We start from the raw sequence: 19,974 nt of genomic DNA, 5'->3' as shown, positions 1-19,974 counted from the left end.
TTAAGAGTAAGAATTTTACCTGTAGCTGTTGTAAATTAGTATTTGACAGTGTTCACCTAGGCAATGTAATGTTCCCAGCAGGTTGACAGCTAACAAGGTAGCAGACAGAAAACCTAGTGGGAATGTTTTTATGGTCATGTCCACAGCAAATGAGAAACTTCATTCTAAAAGCCTTGGTAATGACTTACTCTGCTTTTTTAAGGATTTCTTTTTTGGGGGCTGCTGAGGAACTCATAATCTATGCAACATGAGCTCCACCACTGAGCTATACCTCTATCCCACTCATTTTTTTTTTTTGTTTGTTTGTTTCTTCTTTTACTGGGTACATAGCAACCATCCAGTTTAACCTTTATCTTTCTCTTCTGTTTAATCCTTGAAAAATGCCAAATCCAAAATCAGTTTACTGCCAATAACTATTTTTAATAAATCTCTCCAATAATTTGTAAGGCAAAGGAGAAAAAAAGGATTAAAAGGCCAAATAACCAGAGAAATTTTGTACTGGGACTTGAACTCTGGATTCCACGAATGCCAGGCAGGGTACTATGCCACTGAGATAATCCCCAACAGGAAGATTTTATAACCAACCTAAAATGTAGTCTATTTATTTACTATAAATGCCATCAAGTTTTTCAAACATTAACTTCTCTAGTCTGTGACCTTCTTTATGGAAAAAACCATACATAAATTTTTAAATTGTTTCTTTCTGACCCCTCTGTGATTCTTTTGAGGGGATTAAAGAGATAAAATAATAGGAAGTCAATGTGCCTGGTTACTTGGCTTTGAAGAGAAATGGAGAAATCACACACATCCTGCTCAAATGATCACCCATAAGCACTGTCACAATGTGACTTTGGAATGTCACTGGAGACTCCAACCAGAGAACCTTTAGGAGTCACCTCATCTTTCATGACACTGAAACCACCCTATACAGCCTCTGAAGACTAAGAAAATGCTATCCACACCAACCCCTGGATTATTTTTTATTTGCAGGCAACTATTTTCAAATTGCCCAAACTTATGTAAATTCTTTAAAAATACACAATTCTTCAAGCAAATTTGACCATTATGCAACTTAAAATGTGAATTATTGCACTTCCTGCTGGGCTTTTCTGGGTTAGCCCGTGAGGCAGGGGTGCGTGTGTGTGTGTGTGTGTGTGTGTGTGTGTGTGTGTGTGGTGTACATATGTACATACTGGGGTAACTCATGGCTTCACAATGGGCTGTATCTCCAGTCTTTTTATTACTTTGAGACAGGGTCTTACTAAGTCATTGATCGATCACATGGGATTTGAATGTTATTTATTTATTTAGGATTTGAGTTTGCGATCCTCCTGCCTCAGCCTCCCAGTGTGCTGGGATTACAGGTATGTCCCAACATATCTGGCTATGAGTTTTATTATAATCACTTTTTAGCTTCTTGGTTTTAACATTTTTTTCTTTCTTTCTAGCTTTTCAGGTTTGATATCCAGCCTAATGCTAGGGGAGTGCTGCACCTCTGTGCTGGTCCCCAGCCCTGTTTGGGGTGCTGGAGCCCAGACCCAGACAGTTCTTCCCTGCAAGGCCACACCTTTCCCACAGGCTCATTTCTGCAGGGGTGTGCATTCCCATAGGGCATGGCCACGCAAGTTCTCAGTGTGCCATCCTGTTTATAATCTTAAGTCTTTTTTGTCACTGTCACTTCATCGTTCTGTGCTTTTTAGCCTATTTTTTCCAGATGATTGAACATAATTTTTGAATTCTTGTAAATATGAAGCACAGCAGTAAAGCCCTTCATGTGCATTATTTCATAAAGTCCACTCACAACATTTTTGGGAGGATGTTCTTGAGATTAAACCCAGGAGCATTTCTCCACTGAGCTACATGCCTGGCCTTTTTTTATTTTGAGATAAGTCTTGCTAAATTGGCTGGTCTTGAATTTATCCCCCATCTCATGCAAGTAGCTGGGATTACAGGCATGCACCAAGCTATTCAGTCCATTTTATAGATGAGAAGTGACATGAACCTTAGAAGTCTACCTCCAATTACTCTCTCTATACAAATATATGTATGTAGCCGGGCATGGTGGCTTACGCCTGTAATCCTAGCGCTCAGGAGGCTGAGGCAGGAGGATCATTGCGAGCTCAAGGCCAGCATGAACTGCATAGAGAGACCCTGTCTCAAAAAGATTAAAAAAAAATTAAAAGAAACAAATGTATGTCTGTACACACACACACACACTTTTTTGAGACAAGGTTTCATTATGTAGTTGACTATCCCTTGAACTCACTCACTATGTAGCCTAAACTGGCCTCAAACTCATAGCAATCTTCTTGCCTCAGCCTCCCAAATGCTAGGATTATAGGCATGCATCGCTACACCTGGCTCCAATTACTGTACTCTTGATTTACCGATCCAATCTTAAGTACACAATATTTGTGTATCAGGCTCTCAGAGCAATAGAAATAGAGTAGAAGGCATCATTAAAAAAAATCCCCAATAATAGGACACGGTGGCACATGCCTGTAATTCCAGCTAACTGGAAGGCTGAGGAAGGAGAATTCCAAATTTCGAGGCCAGCCCTGGCAACTATCACAAAATAAAAAATAAAAAGGGTTGAGGCCATAGCTCAGTAGGAGTGTCCCTAAATTTAATCCCCAGTACCACAACAAAAAGGAAACTATTTAAAAAAACAAAAGATAAAACAAGAATGCCTGGATTATAGTTGCCACATCTGACAAACACAAGATACCCAGCTAAATGTGAATTTCAGATAAATATACAAAGTGCACAAAAAATGTATCAGGAAAAAAAAAGTTGTAAAAAGTTGGGAATCCTAAATTTACTGAGATATCGTGAGATACATACAAGTTACCACTCCAACAGGGGCTCACAGTGAGCTTTGGGCTGTGAGCTTCCAGCACGGTGAACTACTGACGTGGGCATACATTTCTGGGCAGACTCTGCATATGTATCTTAGTATGTCTAATGCAATATTACGGATCTGTACACAAATTACTGGTTATTTGTCTGGAACTTACACTCGCCGTCATCAGTTATCACCTGGTAATACTCTGCTTGGCAGCTGGCCGGAGCAGGGACTGGGACTGACTTATTCAACCAACCAAAACGAATCTGGGGTCAATTGAAAATAATTCTGCCCTTTGGCAGCCACGTATTCTTCTTTTTTGAGACACGGTCTTCTACATATTTCAGGCTGACCTTGAATTTGTGGTGATCCTCCTGTTTCAGCCTCCCAAGTACTGGGATTATAGGCATGTGTTGCTCTGCCCAGCAGCCATGTATTCTTTGAAATGATGAATCTCTGAAGTATGCGCTAGGAATTGTGTCATGTTCAAAAACTAAGGTATTATTTTGGTGGTGCTGTGTGGGTTGTGGTGTTGACAATGGGAAGATTTTCATCTCGACATATTTTCAGTGAGACTTGGCTCACTGACCAGGATGTTTGATTTCTTTATATCATATTATCTTAATAGCAGCTATCGCTAAACTTTACTTTCTTTTTCTTTTGTCTTTTTCCTTTTTATCGGTACCAGGGATTGAACTCACGACTGCCTGCTTGCAAGGCGGGCGCTTATGCCACCGAGCTAAACCTCCAGCCCCGCTAAACTTTAAACAAAAATGTGAACACAGACTCATTTTATTTAACAAGACCGAAAATAAAACTGAGACATAAATTCACACGAGAGCCTTTTGTGTTGTCCAAAACAATTCCTCCAGCTAGCGACCCAAGGCAATTATACCATCAGTATCATTTATAGAATGATTCATATAACAAGAATCATTACTCCATTACAAAGGGCATCATTAAGCCCTTGGGGCTCTTTGAAAAAAAAATTACTTTGACTTTTCAATCACCAGCCTACACAAAAGCAGAGATAAAAAGGAATGGAAATACAAACACACAATGATTGGCTATTACCTCTTTTACAAGGAAACACAGAAACAGTACCCTACTGAATAGAACCAGGAAGTAGTGGTTAGGTTTACAGAGTATCTCCAATCAAACAAATAGTCAAAGTCAGTAAATCTGATCATCGTACTTTCACTACTCCCCTCAGATGAAGTTTCAATGCTGAGAGATACACAGGCCTATAGAAATGGCCCCAGATTTATAAAATATCTCCTTAGTTTGGATCAATATATTGCTAAGTTCATTAGTGATTTCCTCTTCAATATAATCATAAGTCCCTCCAAATCCATTTTAGTTTTATAAAAATTATCAACAAACTTTGGCTTCCTTACAAACTTTCTGTCCTTATATTTAAAAAAGTGATTAAAAACAGTACTGAATAGCAATCACTTCTGCAAACTTTAACAAGTGAGAAACATTCCACCAGGTAACGGTTCTTTGGAAAATCCTTCAAAAACTAAATTTTATAAACATTTACTTATTTTGATAAAAGCTCCACTTACAAATAGCAGCCAGTACTTCACTGCCTACCAAACTGCAGGCTATCACATTTTACATGTTCAGAACTGAAATAGTTTCAGATCAAATTTTCTAATAAGCATTAGAAGGACAAAGATTCACAGATGCATTGGTAGCCCCGTTAGGAGACTGCTGACTTTGTGATTTGATTCTCAGATGGGACCTGTAGCCATGGGACCGGTGCTACCTGGCAAGATGCGGTTTCTAGTCTTCGTTTAATGTGGAAGTGACATTAACATGAGGGAAGGAGAGAAGGAGGGAAGGAGGTCAGAACGGAACCAGAACCGGAGAGACTTGAGTTAGGACCCTGAGGAGAGCACTTCCAGACTGCAGATAACCTTCCCTGGTAAACTACATCTGCTGATGCCCAGCTGGTGAAAAACTCCAGAGAAGCATGGACACCACGTGGCCAGGATGCCCTGCTGCCAGGGACAGAGGCAGACTGTGATTGGGAATGTTTTGCTGCCTGCAGAGAGCATGGCAGGGACCTGGCTGGAGAATTCTCTGTGTTGGGGACTAGAGGGGAAGGGCAGCGTGTGAAGGGAGGGAGTTAACACCTTGTCTCTTTCCAGGCAAACAGACATGAGGGTTGGGATATAGCTCAGCTAGGGCTGGGATTTAGCGGCACAAATGCCTGCTTAGCAAGCACACAGTCATGAGTTCAAGTCCCAGTACCAAAAAACAAACAAACAAAAACCAGGCATGTGGGTTTAAGAGACAATCTGGTTCCTCATTCACTCTTAGGTAAGCCAAACACTGCCCTGGTGCCTGCCAAGCCTGTTGTCACTTAGCACCATGCTGGCCTGAGCACTAAGACCATTTGATGAACCAGAAGCCCGGGGATAGAGCGAAAACTGGAGCGGGAACTACAGCCAAAAAGCATCTTTCATACCCTTCGCCTAGGGAAGACGAACATAACAGGCAGTTTTTGTTTTTGCTTTAGATGGGGACAGCTAATAACAAGGGCAAATCCTGAGGTCACGGTTACTATGCGGGATAAAAATATGCTTGTGAATTAACTCCAGAAGGCTGTCTGCCACTTAACAACCCTGCAACAGGCTGCAGTCCCCTCCAAACTCCACTTTCAAGACAAAACCTTTGTTGGGGAGGGTCACAGGATCTCACTACACAGTTCAAGCTGTGAGCTCACTTTTTTAGCCCAGGCTGGTCTCAAACTCACAGCAATCCTTCCATTTCAGCCTCCGGAGTGCTGGGGTTACAGGTGTGCACCTCCTCACCTAGTACATTATAAACTTTTGCTTTCCTTATCCTGTATCAAAACCAAACACTCCGACTGCATTTTGAGGCTTTCATCACTTGAGCCCAAGGTGTGGACTGACTTGCAGACAGCCCTCCCTGGAGGGCTACCACCAGTCAGAGCCCCGGGTGGCTGTGTGGAGCTCGGGTTTAAAATCACTTAGCTACTGCGGACAGGATCCTTTTAGCAGCGTCAGACCCTGGACACAGGCCAAGGCCGACACCAGGAAATCCCTTCGTGGACCCTTCCTCCTCCATGAGAGGTGGCAGAGCTCCTCCCTGTAGCACCACAGCAAAGACCTGTGCTTGAGGTGCACACAGCACCGGCCAAGCAGGTGCGAAAGCAGCCAGCTGGAGTAACGGACGTCCCAGGTCGGCAGCCTGGGAGACACTTAACTTGTTCCTATCTTGATGCTGCCCAGAACCAACACATGACTTGAGAAGAAAGCAAATCATGGATTAGGTGGAAAGTTTCAAAAAGATATGAGTGGTGGAGAGAATGAAGCCCTGACTCTGGAAATGTAGTTAGAGCCATGACCCTGAGCCCCAGGGAAAGGAGCGTAGTGTATAGAAAATCTTGCAAAATTTAGCACCACTTCTTCCTTAGGAGGGCTCTGAGACCGCCCTACTGACTTTGCCTCTGGGCGACTGTCTGCACACTACCAAAGCTGCCAGGAACTTGAGTGCTCCTGGCAGTGCAGCGGTTTTTTTCCTTCTGCTCAGCTGTGAGCTCCAGAGGTAAGGGGTGAGACAAGCAGACTCGAAGCCCCTGGGGGCAGTAGCCCACTGCTTAGTGACAGCTGTGGAATGGTGCCTGTGGGTCAGAGGTCAAAGCCACGGTGTATAAGTCTTAGCAGAAGCCACACAATCTACTTACGTTTATAAAACCCCAAACCATCGGTCCCTGCCCTCCCTTCCCGGGAGAGATAGATCTAAGTCCATTTCTTTTTCATAACAGTAACTTGGGGAGTCCAAGAAGGCAGTAAGGGAGGAAGAAGCATTCTGTGCCATCTCAAAAAATAAAGATCTCTGTGAGTGTCAGTGAGGCGGGAGCTTTCAGTTCTCCTTTCTGGGGGTCTCCACAGGCTCTTCCTCCACGTCGGAGCCCAGCGTCTCTGCCAGCCCTTCTAGCTGCCCACCTGGGCTGCCTGCATGGTCCATGAACATGTTGGGGATGTCTTTGCCGAAGTAAATCTTGCTGTTGGAAGCAATGGCCTTGTACTTCATCAGCTGCAGATATTCTGGGGTCAGCTTCAGCTGTGGCGAACAGCGAGGAGGCTTAGGTGAGATGAATGCTAAGAAAGCTAGGGGGACCCCCTGCAGTCTTCATGTGGGGGGGCCTCTTCCAGGCCCCCCCCCCCCAACACTAGTAATGGAAACAATTTCTCTCAGAGACAGTGGTCTAAGGCCTTCCACGTGGATGGTGAGATTTAGAAGTTACCACCTTAAACTGCTCCAGAGACCCCCGTCCCACACAAAACAGGGGTCCCGAGCGGCCCAGAGACTCTGGATGTGGCCGTCACCAACACCAGCTGCTCCCAGCACACACTCCCAACCCGAAGCCAAGCTGACCCTTACCTTATTCGCTTCAGCTATTTTCAGAGCAGTGTAGCACTCGGCATCGGCCTTTGCCTTCTCCCGGGCCAGAAATGCAGCATCTGGGGGTGGGGACAGCAGGGGCGCTCAGGAGACCATGCTGTGTGGGCTGCTGGTGTGGCTCAGGGGCAGGATTCCTGCCTCAGGGGAATGAAGCCTGGGTTCCGGCCCTAGCAGCCCCTACCCCCAAACAACTCACCCAACACAGATTGTGCTCTGGGCCCTGACACTTTTGCCTCTGTCACTCGGCAGACTGCTTTCTCCCCCTTGCTCTGGTTTCCTCATTCATGAAGCTAGGAAAAGGTATTTTTTTTCCTACTGTACTAGTTTTAAGGATCAACCAAGGAAAAAGTGCTTTGAAAGCAGGTATCTCTCCAGGACAGGGACTTGCTGAGCTATACCAGTGCTGGGGCTAAGACTGTATCCACTGACAGCATTAGCTACAGAAGGCTGCTGCCCACAGACACCTCCTTTCTCATGCACTTCCTTCTGGTACCGCTCCATTTCTGTGGAACAATGTGGTAGTGGCCTCTGCTTCAGGGTCCACTTACAGAACTTTCTATCTCAGCCCTCTCATGCTATATAGCTTAAGCAAGGGAAGCATTAAGAAGGTTCTGAATATGGCGAGAACCTCATAAATGAACACCATTAAGTGTAAATAATACAGCCCCTTGCCAAGTCTGTTTCCTTCTTATTTTTACCAGTCATCTTTTGAAGTGTTCAAGCTGACACAATTCTGAAAGAATTACATCCTGTGGTCCAGAGCAGCAGCCCTGTGGACTTGAGCAATGCACCTCCTACATGGCTGAGTCTGGCTTTCTGTTACGCAGAGGGAGCATGCAGGGTCTTCCCCCTGCCCCGGGACGAGGCCAGCCTTGTGGGAGGAGTGTTTGCAGCAGAATGGCTGGACAGGAAGTGTGTGTGCAGGGGTCTCAATGTGGGCCTCGGGCCTGGCCCTGTTGCTGTGCCACGACTCAGCTGCCACAGAACCCAATGACATGGGCTCTTGGGAAATAAAGGGTACTGATCTGCAGAGCTGCCAGTGGGGAGCTACTGCCCTGTAAAATCCTAATTGGCTCCTCAGTGGCCCTGCCGAGCCTGACAGGCCTCATAATGAATGCAGGTGGATGCGACGCAGAGCCCTGGAGCTGCCCTGAGGGCCCATTTCTGTCTTAGGATTTGCTTAAGAGAAGGCACTTCATGAAGTAAAAAGAGTGGGATGGAGGTGGAAACTCAGGGCTGGTGAAGAAAACCCATCAGCACCAGTGTTCTTGGTGCTGAGCAAAGTGCCTCTTTTGGAATAATTTATAGGCCCTGAGTGCAAACTTGGAGATCACAAAATTGGCACCATCTGACTCTCGAGGGGGACAAGGAGAGGGCAGTAAGCTGTTGCTGTGGCCGTCTCAAGCCCCTGTGAGGCTGTGAGCTCCAGGCCAGTAGGGACCATGACTGCCTTCTCTCAGGCTGAGCAAAGAGCCTGTGTGCCACAGTACTCAATGTCTGCTGAATGAAGGAATGGACCCAGATGTAGGCATCAGATGCCGGCCTGGTGGAAGACACCGCCAAACCCCATCTCAGCACAGAGGAGGATGCATGTTTCAGGGAGGTTACCATGTCCGAGAACACAGACTAAAGAGCGAGGGGAACAACCCTGTCACTTGCTTGCCAAAAAGCGGGGTTGAGCAAAACTCGGATATCAGTGCCACTTTGCTCACCTTCAATTTCTGAAATCCTTTTCTCCGTCTCCTTCTCCATGACCTTCTGCCCATAGGTGATTTCTGCAACCTGAGCCACTTTTTCTGCCTCTGTGTAAATGAGGGTGAGGAAAGACTCATTGACTGCACTCTTCACACCACGTAGTTATGTGTGGAGGGAGAGCCTGTCCTCAGGGGCCAGCTGTGCCACGCAAGCCTGGAGGGCACAGCGGTGCTGCATCACTGAGACAGGCACAGGAGGACCCGGATCAGGGAGCAGAGCTGTTTGTCTGAGGAGAGTGAGGACACCTAACTTCGTTTCCTTTCACAGGAATGTTCTACTTCCTTGTTTGAGACCAGGTCTCTCCATGTATCCCAGACTGGCCTTGAAATCACTGGGATCCTCTGCCTCCCAAGTGCCAGGATTACAGGTGAGAAGCACCCCACCTAGATCCCACAGGAGTGTTTATGGACTGTTTCTACCATGTGCTTCACTTTAGGAAGCACTCAGCTTGGCTGGTGGTCCTACAGTGCAGTGACCAGGAGCATAGTTTTTAGAGGCAGACTGCCTGGCCTGGAAGCCCAGCCCCTCACTTCCACACGACTGGAGACCTCAGTTGTATTTAACTCTCTGTGCTTCAGTCTATTAGACTGAGGTCAGGACACTGCTTCCTTCTCAGGGTAGGCATGAGGACTGAGCTCCTGCACACCCCAAGGGCAGGGAAGTACACACCTCATGGTAATGTGCAGTATGCGATGGCCATTATTTTAGGAATTACCCATTAACGAGAAAGCCTCCTTCCACATAAGAGGTAGATGGAAACTCTTCCTCCCCCAATCCCAGCCCTCCTGCCCCAGATGAGGAGTGTAGAACCATCATCAGACCAATGAGCGCTTTCTTCCGCTCCGTCTCGGCTTCCTTCTCCACCACCTTCTGTTTCTGAGCTGCGATGAGAAGCTTTGTCTTCTCGCTTTCCCTGAAGGGGCAGTAAGGAGGAGCCGAGGTCATACAGTGAAGCTGCTGGGTAGCTTCACCACCTGGTAGAGAACCAGCTCTTCTCTACAGAGGCCTGTTGATTGCTCACTCCCCCTGGAACCTCCAAGGGCCCAGGGGAAGCTGGTCAGCTGCAAGCAGCAGCACAAGCCTTGCCAGAGTCTGGATCTGGATTGTGCCTCAAGGCTTGGTTGCCAAAGCAGCAGTGTTTCGAGGTGGGGCCTTTGGCAGGGGGGTGTGCCTGGCTCAGGAGGGTTCCCTGTGCAGTGGTTTGGGAAAGGGCTGACTCTGCATCCTGGCTGCCTGGGGAGCAGCTTTGCTCCTCCACCTGCGCCTGGCCATGATGCTGGGCCTCACCTCAGCCCTAAAACAAGAGCCAGTAACTACACTGAACTTGTGCAAGAGCCGGAGCCAAACTGAAGCCGTCTGCTCTGAAGCACCTGAGCTCACTGAGGCAGAGCGAACGCAGCTTTCCTTCACCTCCAGGGTAACTTTTGGGAAAGAGAATCTAACGTAACAGCCAGGTACAGTGGCATTTGTGACTACAGCACCAACAAATCGGAAGACTGAGGTGGGAGGATCACTAAGCCTAGGACTTCCAGACCAACATGGACAACATAAGATTCAGGCTCAAAGCCGAGCCAGCTACCGATTCAGCGCATCTTAGTAAGTTATATGTGCTTGTGCACCATCTTTCTCCTGTGTCCACCTCTGGCATGAGCCATGGACACAGTGCACAGCTTCTGGCTTTCTAGAAGCACCACTGCTCTCAGTCAGAGATAGAGCCTGGCAGGGCCCTGATCGCCAGCCCAGTTTAATAGTGTGACAGGCTCTAGCAGGTACTTGAGAAAGGGAGTGTAGAGCCTGGTGCAGGGAGGACAGGGCATACTCACATCAACTCATAGTTTCTTCGGATTGCCTCGGGGATATTGGGCTTGGTCACCCGCACGGCCTGGAGGACACAAAGAGCAGCTGCTGGGAAGGTCAGGGAGCTAGGGCCCATAAATTCTCAAGTGCCCTAGGCCCTCCTGTGCAGAAAGCACATCTCCGAAAGAGAACATGCACTGTCACTAAGGACTCTCCCATGGTGGCAAAGCTTACTTGGATGACAAGCCCAGGGGCCATGGAGGTCAGGTCCTGTTGCAAAGCCAGCTTGAGATTTTCATCTATCTGATCTGGAATCAAGAAAGACACAGGAGAAGAGCTGTTATTCTCTCTGGGAAGTGGAGGGCATGGCACAAGTGGGAACACCAGCTCAGGAATGTACTTTGCAGGCAAAAGGTCTTCTTGAAGGAGTGCACTCACCAAAGCCTAGAAACCTGCAGGTCTGCTGGAGGTGAGCACCTGAGCAGCCTTGCATGAGCAACATGGGGAAGTTTCCTTTCTGTAGCATGAGGTAAAAACTACCTTTGCTGTTGAAAATGCAAACTGTGCCCTACGAAGATTGAGCTTAAGAAAGAAAAAGAGGGCTGGGGGTTTAGCTCAGCGGCATAAGCGCCTGCCTTGCAAGCAGGCGGTCGTGAGTTTGATCCCCGATACCGATAAAAAATGAAAAAGACAAAAAACAAAACAAAACAAAGAAAGAAAAAGAACAATCCTAGCACATTCCTTACTTGGACATACCTAGCTTTTCCCTGGAATAACTGCAGCAAAAGAGAAGGTAGGGCTATACTGTCAACGAAGCAGGAAGAGTGAGTTATGTTAGGTCCACCGAAAATAGGTGAGCAATTAAATCTACTAATTTTAGATGTTTCTAAAAGATAAGACACTGAGCAGCCCAAAGAAGACCATGAAAATAAAATTGGGCTGGGACTTGTAAACAGAATCACCCACCTCCCTCGTTGTCAGCTGCTGTCTGCTTTAAGTGACCATTTCTTGGTTGGCTGTGCCCAAACAAGGCGCCCTGTGCAACAGCGAGCCTACTTCCTCTTAGAGATGCCAAAACTGAGGCCCACGGAAGCCAGCTAGCGCCCAGAGCGAACCTGCTACCTGGAGTCCAGCTTGGTGATGGAGCCTTTACCCGCTGTCAGGGAAAGGGGTCTGGATCCCACTTCTAGCGTGCCAAAAGCAGCTGTTTATTACCATGCTTTGACTGTCAGGATGCTAAACAGCGCTTTATTCAACTGTCCTACCAGCGATAAGGGGGCTGTAACGTTACCACATACTGGTAACTTTTTTTTTTTGTCTTTTTCTTTTTTATTGGTACCGGGGATCGAACTCACGACTGCCTGCTTGTAAGGCAGGTGCTTATGCCACTGAGCTAAATCCCCAGCCCCCCACATACTGGTAACTTCTATACACTCCTTAACACTGAGGGAGAAATGCCAGTCAGTCAGCATCTTGCAACGGATGTAGACCTAACAATATAACTACAAATAAACACTATTCTTTTTTCGTAATTTTTTTTTTTTTGTGGTGCTAGTGGTTGAACCCAGTGCCTTGCTAATGCTGGGCATGTGCTCTGCCACTGAGCTACACCCCTAGCTCAAACTCAAACTTTACATAGCCTCATTGGCTGTCCTTGGTGGCACATGCCTCTAATCCCAGCATTCTGGGAGGCCAAGGCAGGAGGACAGCAAGTTCAAGTTCTGTCTGTGCAAGACTCTACCTCAAAATAAAAAATAAAGGGAGATAGATGTAGCTGAGTGAGAAGACCCTGGGTTCAATTCCAAGGAACCCAGAAAAAAGAAAAGGCTGATTGCCTGTCCTCTGTTTATCAGACCAAATTATATCTAGATATGGCAGAAACCCATGGTCCAGGTGAAGTCTAGAACTATTTGGTCCAGTGTTTTACTAACACTATTAACACTTCGTTTATACATGAGGGCAACGTTAATAAATATCAACTAAGTTACAGCATTAAGAGAACACCAGGAGCTCTGCAGGTTCTTGAAAAATGTTCTTCTAAAATGGACAAAAAGGAGGCAGCAGAGGAAGAAGTGACGAAGGCTGGGCAGTCACATCTAGAGCAGAGACTGTGCCGGTCCGGGCAGGAGCTGTGGGAGGGCCTCCCAAGCTCCCGGCATCTACCACCCACCAGACAGCTTTCCTGACAGACACGCGGATTCCAGGCCAACAGTGCTTGCCAGCAAGAGAGAAGCTGAGGGGAACAAGGTTTTGAAGGGATGTACTTTCTCAGCTCCTGGATACAAAATTTATACTTCACTAAGCTACCAAGTTTATGCGTAAGACAGTAAGTATTCCAATGCACAATTTAATTTTCTCTTTAGGGACATGAGAGATACTTTGCCTTTTGTTGTTTCAAATACTTTAAAACATTCATTTAACAGAAAAAATTCTAAAACAACAGCCAGACAGAAACTAGCATTTCATAAAATTCTATTTGAGGTAACAAAAATCAGTAGCAAATTTATCAATTTTTTCTTGAAGACAGTGAATCCAAAAGTAAAATCACACAAAACCTTGTAAAAGAAATTCAGATTCATTTTCTCTTGCTGAAAATTAAAAGTGATTTTGATGACTTCCTAAATTTTCAAGAGTACAAAAGTTTATTTCCCTAATTATAACGATAGGTTACATCAATGATTTCTCCTTCCAAAACCATTTGCAGGTTAGGGCTGTGGTTCAGAAGTACACTTGCCTAGCATGCATGAGGCCCTGGGTTATCAGCTTTGGGGGAAAAAAAAGTCTTGCTCAAAGTCTATCTTATGAGAATTCCTAAAAAAAAAAAAAATGTTTTCCAGAGCTAGTTTCAAGAAATGTTCATTAACTTTTAGCATTGGCTACTAGGAAATTTCTAGAAGCAAGGTAACTATTTTTCTCCACTTATTTTTAAAAACTTGTGAGTACATGTTTGGAGTACTAGTACCGTCACTGTGATAGAAGCAAATTTAAACAAGAGCACAAAGCAGTTATAACCATTAATGAAATGTCTTTTTCCTTCACCGCTGAAAAGAACAAAAGACGTCCACTAAAAATGTGGATCCCTTTTGTTTATTTTTTTCCCAGTCCTCTTTATAGGGACAACGTGAGACCCACCCCACCACCTTGGGTGCTGTAACAGGTTGCAGCTCTCACTCCCTCCTAGAGAGCACAGTGAACAATGTCATGCTTATCACCTTCACTCAGAGTGTCCTATGACACTGAGAACATGGAAGAAAAGAATACTGATGTGACAGCAAGCTCAGTAGGAAGATTCGAGTTTCAGTTTTGCTATCAACTAGCAACTAGCTCTATGACCTTCTCGCTCTGGGCCTCGGTGACAGGAGAGGAAGGTTCCAGTTTCAGCTCTGCTATCAGCCAGCTCTGACTTTCTCACTTTGGGCCTCTTCAAATAAGGATACTGGGTCACACAACTTCTAAGTTTCTTCTGAAGAAGACACTGTCTTCATTGTAGGATATTTAGGGACAGTGAGGGCACGTTTCCATCCATGTCTGCTTTTGGCAGGAAGGGAATACTTTATTCTATGGTGAGTCCCATGCACCAAGCTCGCCCACCCCTAGCATCTTATTCCAGTGTCACCCACACTGTCCAGAGACACCCTTGTGACCTGTTCCTTGCGACATGTGTCGCGCCCCAAGACAGCTCAGGACCAGGCAGTGGGAGCCTCCTTACCAAACAGCTCTATGTAGACCTCTTGAAGTGTGTGCACGCTACAGAACTGGTTCAGCTCGTGGTGGATCTTGTTGAAGATGAGCGCCTTGTCATAGTCGGCAGTGTAGTTCTTCACAATGTCGTACACTGCATGGTTGGGGAGAGAGGCGCAGCTTCAGAATGTGCCAGACGCCCTCAAGCTTCCTCTCCCACAGCAGGCCTCCCTGCTTGAGGGGGGAAATGGGGGGTTGAGAGAAAATGGAAGACACACCTGCGTTTGGGACCAGGAAGTTCACCACTTCAATTCTGTCGAAGTAGATCATCACACCACCACTGTTGGAGGGAAAAGGGGCAAAGATGTCACTAAAAAAGCCCCAGAATATGACGCAGCTTCTAAGATGTGTGACTGGCAGAAAAGGAGCAGCGTTTGTGGGATGTGAGGCAGCTTGGATCTCCAAGGAGATCTATGGAGCTCACAGCAACACCCCCACCTCCTGAGGAACGATGCCTCTAAAAATACTCCTGAGAGATGAATGAGACCTTGGGTTCCAGGGAGAAAAGAGCAGCTCGTGTCTTTTGAATCAACGTCTTCTGATGAACACTGTCACTGTGGAATTTTATGGTCCATGTTTACCACCGCTTTAGATAAAATACTCATAATAAAAACGATCATGCACTCCAGCTCTTCACAAACCTACGATCCTCTCTCTGGCACTTCACTGCCTCATCAAGGCAGAACAGTGAGCCAGGGAATAGGGAATCTGGTAAAACCACCAAAGCACTGTGTCACTGTCTCTTCCTGCAGCCAGCCAGCCAGCCGTTCCTCTTACTTATTGGGGCTTAACAACTTTATTCTGGGTCCCTTACCTGGTCCCACAAGGTACATTCTTCACTTCGTCAGTCTGAAGTGTGGTCTGGGAACAGAAGAAATATCAAATGCTGTCAGATGGGCAGTGACAAAGTAACCTACTATTCAGAATCCCAAGTGCCCTCAATCTTGTTTACTTGTTTGGACTGAGCTTTGCTGGTGTTACCCAGGGATATCCTGCCTGGTTTCCTGCCTTACGACACAGGAGAAAATTTACTAGATGTCAAGTTTGTCATGTTGATGTCCCCCGACACTGAAGAACGGATTCTAGGGAAGTTAGGAGTAGGAAAGATTTTTATTGAGAGCTTCCGATAGGAGAGGACCCGAAAGTGAGCTATCACAGAAGTCATTTCTCCAGGAATATTTTATAGAGCAAAAATTACAAGGTGGGTCCAAAACCACAAAGGAAGTACAAACGTGAGTCAAATTATAATCAACCAGTAAGATCACAAGTAGAGGTGCTTAGCTACTACTGAGCCAACAGGGAATCGGAAGGAAAAGGTCATTTTGGGGAAGGGATGGGCCCGGATGTTCTGGTCATCACCCAGGCAACTGATGCCAATCTGGACTCACTGGATCAGGTGGTGCTCATTCCAGTACAATCTTAATGTGCCATTCGTTCCTTAGGGAAGCATGGAAGTCTGGCCACTGTGATGCCCCTCCAGCCACAATGTTGTGTTCTCACCTTCTGCAACGAGTCCTTTCAGGGCCCAGCCCTATCTAACTGGTTATTAATTTTATCTAACTTAGCTGTTCATAATACTTACAGGGTATGATTCTAAAGTAAGCAAAGGTACTTCCCCTACTTGCCCTGAAAGCTGACCATAAATGAATGAGCAGAGTAGTAACGGCTTAGTCAAAAGGACTCTGGCTTAGGAATCTTACAAATCTTAAAGACTTTTAATATGTCCCTACTGGCATGAACCACCAGTGGCACATGCAGGACTGTCCCATCCAGCAGCTTGTACCACAGTGATACGAATGGGTCTCATCACTTTGTCTTTTTACTAGTAAAATTAATAATAAAAAGCTGCTTGATCGGATAGTAATGTATGGACCCCTGGCAATTCAAGCTGCTTGGCAGCAAGACATGAATTAGAGCCCAGCTCTGTGGTGAACTTGTTAAAGAATCTTAGAAACCTTAAGACTTTATGCTTCCACTTACCAGTTCTGCAACAGTAACCTGTTAAGCCTATTCTCAGGATTACTATGGAACTCAAATGATGTAACCAGAATATACTGTGAATACCACAGAGCATGTTAAGTGGGAAAATGACGATGAGGTATCTTTGTATCTTGCTGGGTTAGCTTAAAAGTTATTCTTGAAATCTTTTGATTCTTCCTAGTTGGACACATCTCATAGATGCCTACTCTAACACAGTCAAGCTTTAGATGTTACAACTAATCTCACTCCTAGTTTTGATTGTCATACCCTTGCCCAATCCAACTTCCTTTCTCCTTGCAAAAAAATAAGCTCACATTTCTGAAGTTTAAGAACCACCAAAATGGTCGTATTGTATTTCTATGTATCATGGTAGTCTGTGACTGGACTTTTCGTCTATTATCTGTGTCCAACCTTTTGGTTTTGCCTAAGCTGCACAAGGTAAAGAGGTTCTCAGTCATATATAAAACATATGATATGGGTAACCAACAATATTTTTAAAAATATATTTTTTTATAGTGCTAAAAAAAAGGGGGTGAGTGGCCTCTGGGCCGCAGATTGGATATATCTATAATAGATGCTTCTCTGGCTTTGTCTTGAAGTGAAGAAATAATTACCACTTGCAGTTGATGAGCCAAGGCTTTATTCAGCTATTTCAAAAACCGAGTAAAGCTCTAAGAGTTTCATTAAATCAGTCTCTGAAAAGGCCTTTACCTACCCAGTGGCTCAATAATTTCAAACCATGTCCTAATCAACAACCCAGATTTGCAGTCATCCAACCACAACACACAGGCCAAATATACCTGAACGGACTTATACGACGTGATGAAAGGAAGCATGAGATGGAACCCAGGGCCGCTGGTGGAAGTCAGCAGGGCGCCACCTCTGCAGGAGAGGGAGGGAGAGGCAAGGTCAGCACAGAAAGAGCACGCTAAGTGGGAAAATGGCAGTTCAAGCACAAAGTTACAAAAAGGAAAATGCCAGATCAAGGCCCTCTGGGCCACCTTTCCCTTCTGCCTTCTAAACATTTAACTGAAGGAGTGACAGGTGCCACAGCCACGTCCACGGATCCCTTTCTTCCTTTCTTACCTCAACCGTGGTATTCTAGGAACCCTAACGGTAAAACATAAAACGTTTTCGCAAGAAGAGAAACATGTATGCAGGCTAAGTGAAATAAAGATAGCAGAATGCCTGGCTACACTCAAGATAAGGAAGTTTGTGTTACTTTGTCAAATTAGTTTATTCTGTGGCAATCCATTAGGGCAGTTACACACAGTAACAGAGTTATCAATTGGCTGTGCTGTGGAGTCCAGTGAGATGGTCAACTCAGAAGAATTTTAAACACACCTTATGTTTTTGGTGCTGGGGATTGAGTCTAGGGCCTTGCACATGTTCTACCGTTGAGCAATATGCCTAGCTTGCCTGGGAGTTTTAGATATCCAGAGATAAACATCAGAAGGCACACTTAAGAAAGGGCTCATAAAAACTTAAAGCAAAAATCTTGGTCAAAGTTACAAAAAGAAAAGCAGCCCAAGATTTAAAAGTGCTTCTCTGGTTTTTATTATGAAGTCAAAGCTCATTTTAAAAGATAAAACATACTCTTTCACTGTGAGGAACATTGATTGTATCACGGATTTTGATTGATAGGAATCAATTTGCAGGGCCGTTAGTTTTGCATGACATGTTCATCTTAGAAGAACCTCCCAAAGTAGGATGGGCTGTCTCCCAAAACTGCCATCAAGAACTGAGACTCAAAAATTTTAAAGAGGTATCCTGATGGTGTGGAACCAAGACTCCCAGATGGACGCAAGAGACAGTATTTCAAGAATGATCTGCATTGGTGGGAAATGCTGGTTCCTTGAGGCTTGTCTCTAAATCTACATTATGTCAGCATCATGGCAGAACATGAAGGGAAGTTTTCACTTACACACACACACCGTTTTTCTTGTCACTGACATAAGGCTAAACATAAAAAGACCACCCTAGTCAATAAAACAGCAACACAGATATTCAGCAGAATCAGCAGAAAGCGAGTCATCTAATAGGAAGTTGCAAGCGTCCTTTCTTGCCTTACCTGTAATATACTCCAATATGTCCCTCTTCTATCTTGTGTACAGCTGAGAAGAGAGAGGCACACAAGAAACCGGAAGCCAGCGCCACAACTGCTCCCAATTGAGCCATCAGTGAACTTTTATCCTAGGAAAAAGATACGGGAAAATGTGTGGTCTGATGCAAGGAAGACAAACTATGCCAGCGAGAGACTGTCACCAAACTGAGCTTCCTGAAAGTGACTCATACAGCCTGCTGTAGTAGGGACACAAGGGCAGATCCACACTTTCTTCCTTGCTGTCAGCCAGCAGTCCCATGCCTTAACTGGACTTACATTCTCCACCACTCCTAAGCGGCAAAGAGGTGGCAGCCTTTGCCCTAGGGAGGACGGGGCCAACGGGGCGGGGTCTAGAACGTAGCCTTCTCCTCCTGTGAACATGAACGAGCAGTCCCTGGAGCCTCTCACGCTACTAAAGGGGAAAGAGGCAGCTGCACTAGGCTGGCCCAAATTACAGAGGATGCCAAATGGCAGGCAGTTGTGGCTATGTAATTCCGGTCAGAGCCTCCCAGTTCTAATTGCTGCCATTTCAAAAAGAAACCACGGTTTCCTCTTTTCGGACACTAGAGACAGAGACAGCAGGCAGCAGAGTTCCAGGGTTGGGTTCTCTGGGCTCTCATCCATTTTCTCGACTACTCCTTCGGACCTAGAAGGACAGGAATTCTACGGGAGGCACGACCCACATCCCCAGGATCTTTGCGTCCAGGGGAAAAGGAGACAAGGAACGAGCGCTCCAGGCTGGGTCCTCGTGGGCTCTTGAGTTTAGCTGCGTTCTGGCACCAAGATGCGGGGAGCGGGCACCTAGCTAGGAACTCACTTCCTGGAACTGGAGGCTCTGGAAAACTCTGGTGACTGACAGCAGAGTTGGCTGGGTGCACCCGGACCATGCGCGCGGCTCTGGGAGCAGAGGTCTGCGGGGCGCCCGTGTCCCTCACGGGCCGCCCCGCCCACCTCGCGACCCTTCCGCCCTCCTCGGGACCGGCAGGCAGCCTCCGTTCGGGCCGCCTGGGCGCGGGCAGAATGGGCTTCCCTCACGCTCTAATCAGCCCGTGTCCAGAGACAGGCTGCGGGGGCCAGGGCCCCGGAGCCCCTCGACTCAGCTCAGGTTAGCAGCGGCAGCGAGGCACGGAGCGCGCCTGAGGGGCGGGGGCTGCGTACCAGGCTGTCCCTCCAGGCGCTCCGTACGCGTCCGAAGCCGCGTGTAACCGCAGAAACCGCCACACTACTCAGCACGCTACTTCCTTCCGGGCCCGTCGCTCCGATGACGCCATCAGTTTACGCGAGGCCACACCCCCTCACGCGGCCTCGCATT

At 46.4% G+C, this 19,974-nt stretch overlaps 1 protein-coding gene, 1 long non-coding RNA gene and 1 other non-coding gene across 5 annotated transcripts in view; 1 reads left to right on the top strand and 2 right to left on the bottom strand.

Moving 5' to 3' along the window:
* LOC134474016 (uncharacterized) overlaps nucleotides 1-4,426 on the top strand; it is a 7,118-nt gene extending 2,692 nt beyond the window's left edge. Inside the window, exons 3-4 of the long non-coding RNA XR_010044555.1 lie at nucleotides 1,312-1,364; nucleotides 3,534-4,426. This is a non-coding gene — a long non-coding RNA (uncharacterized LOC134474016). The remainder of the gene's footprint in view (nucleotides 1-1,311; nucleotides 1,365-3,533) is intronic.
* On the bottom strand, nucleotides 67-186 carry LOC111754854 (small nucleolar RNA SNORA32). Its single transcript, XR_002789529.1, has one exon. It is a non-coding gene; the product is annotated as a small nucleolar RNA SNORA32 (small nucleolar RNA).
* Erlin2 (ER lipid raft associated 2) lies at nucleotides 3,622-19,974 on the bottom strand. Of its 3 annotated transcripts, none has more exons than XM_003462888.5 (12): nucleotides 19,821-19,974; nucleotides 18,630-18,751; nucleotides 17,359-17,440; nucleotides 15,393-15,439; nucleotides 14,797-14,858; nucleotides 14,547-14,672; nucleotides 11,072-11,145; nucleotides 10,864-10,922; nucleotides 9,862-9,953; nucleotides 8,998-9,087; nucleotides 7,265-7,344; nucleotides 3,622-6,943 (listed from the first exon to the last, which is right to left on the bottom strand). In XM_003462888.5, the coding sequence occupies exons 2-12, from the start codon at nucleotides 18,734-18,736 to the stop codon at nucleotides 6,743-6,745; spliced, it is 1,020 nt and encodes a 339-aa protein (XP_003462936.1). In that variant the 5' UTR covers nucleotides 18,737-18,751; nucleotides 19,821-19,974; the 3' UTR covers nucleotides 3,622-6,742. The 3 variants fall into 3 exon arrangements, with proteins under 3 accessions (XP_003462936.1, XP_005000481.1, XP_013000161.1); XM_005000424.4 differs by lacking the exon at nucleotides 19,821-19,974 and adding an exon at nucleotides 19,480-19,801; XM_013144707.3 differs by lacking the exon at nucleotides 14,547-14,672.

Source organism: Cavia porcellus, unplaced genomic scaffold (genome assembly GCF_034190915.1).
Source record: "Cavia porcellus strain 051 isolate PalLab524CR breed Dunkin Hartley unplaced genomic scaffold, mCavPor4.1 scaffold_29, whole genome shotgun sequence".
NCBI lineage: Eukaryota > Metazoa > Chordata > Mammalia > Rodentia > Caviidae > Cavia > Cavia porcellus.
Note: the sequence above shows the minus strand (reverse complement) of the source record. Positions and strands in the feature narration are given on the sequence as shown.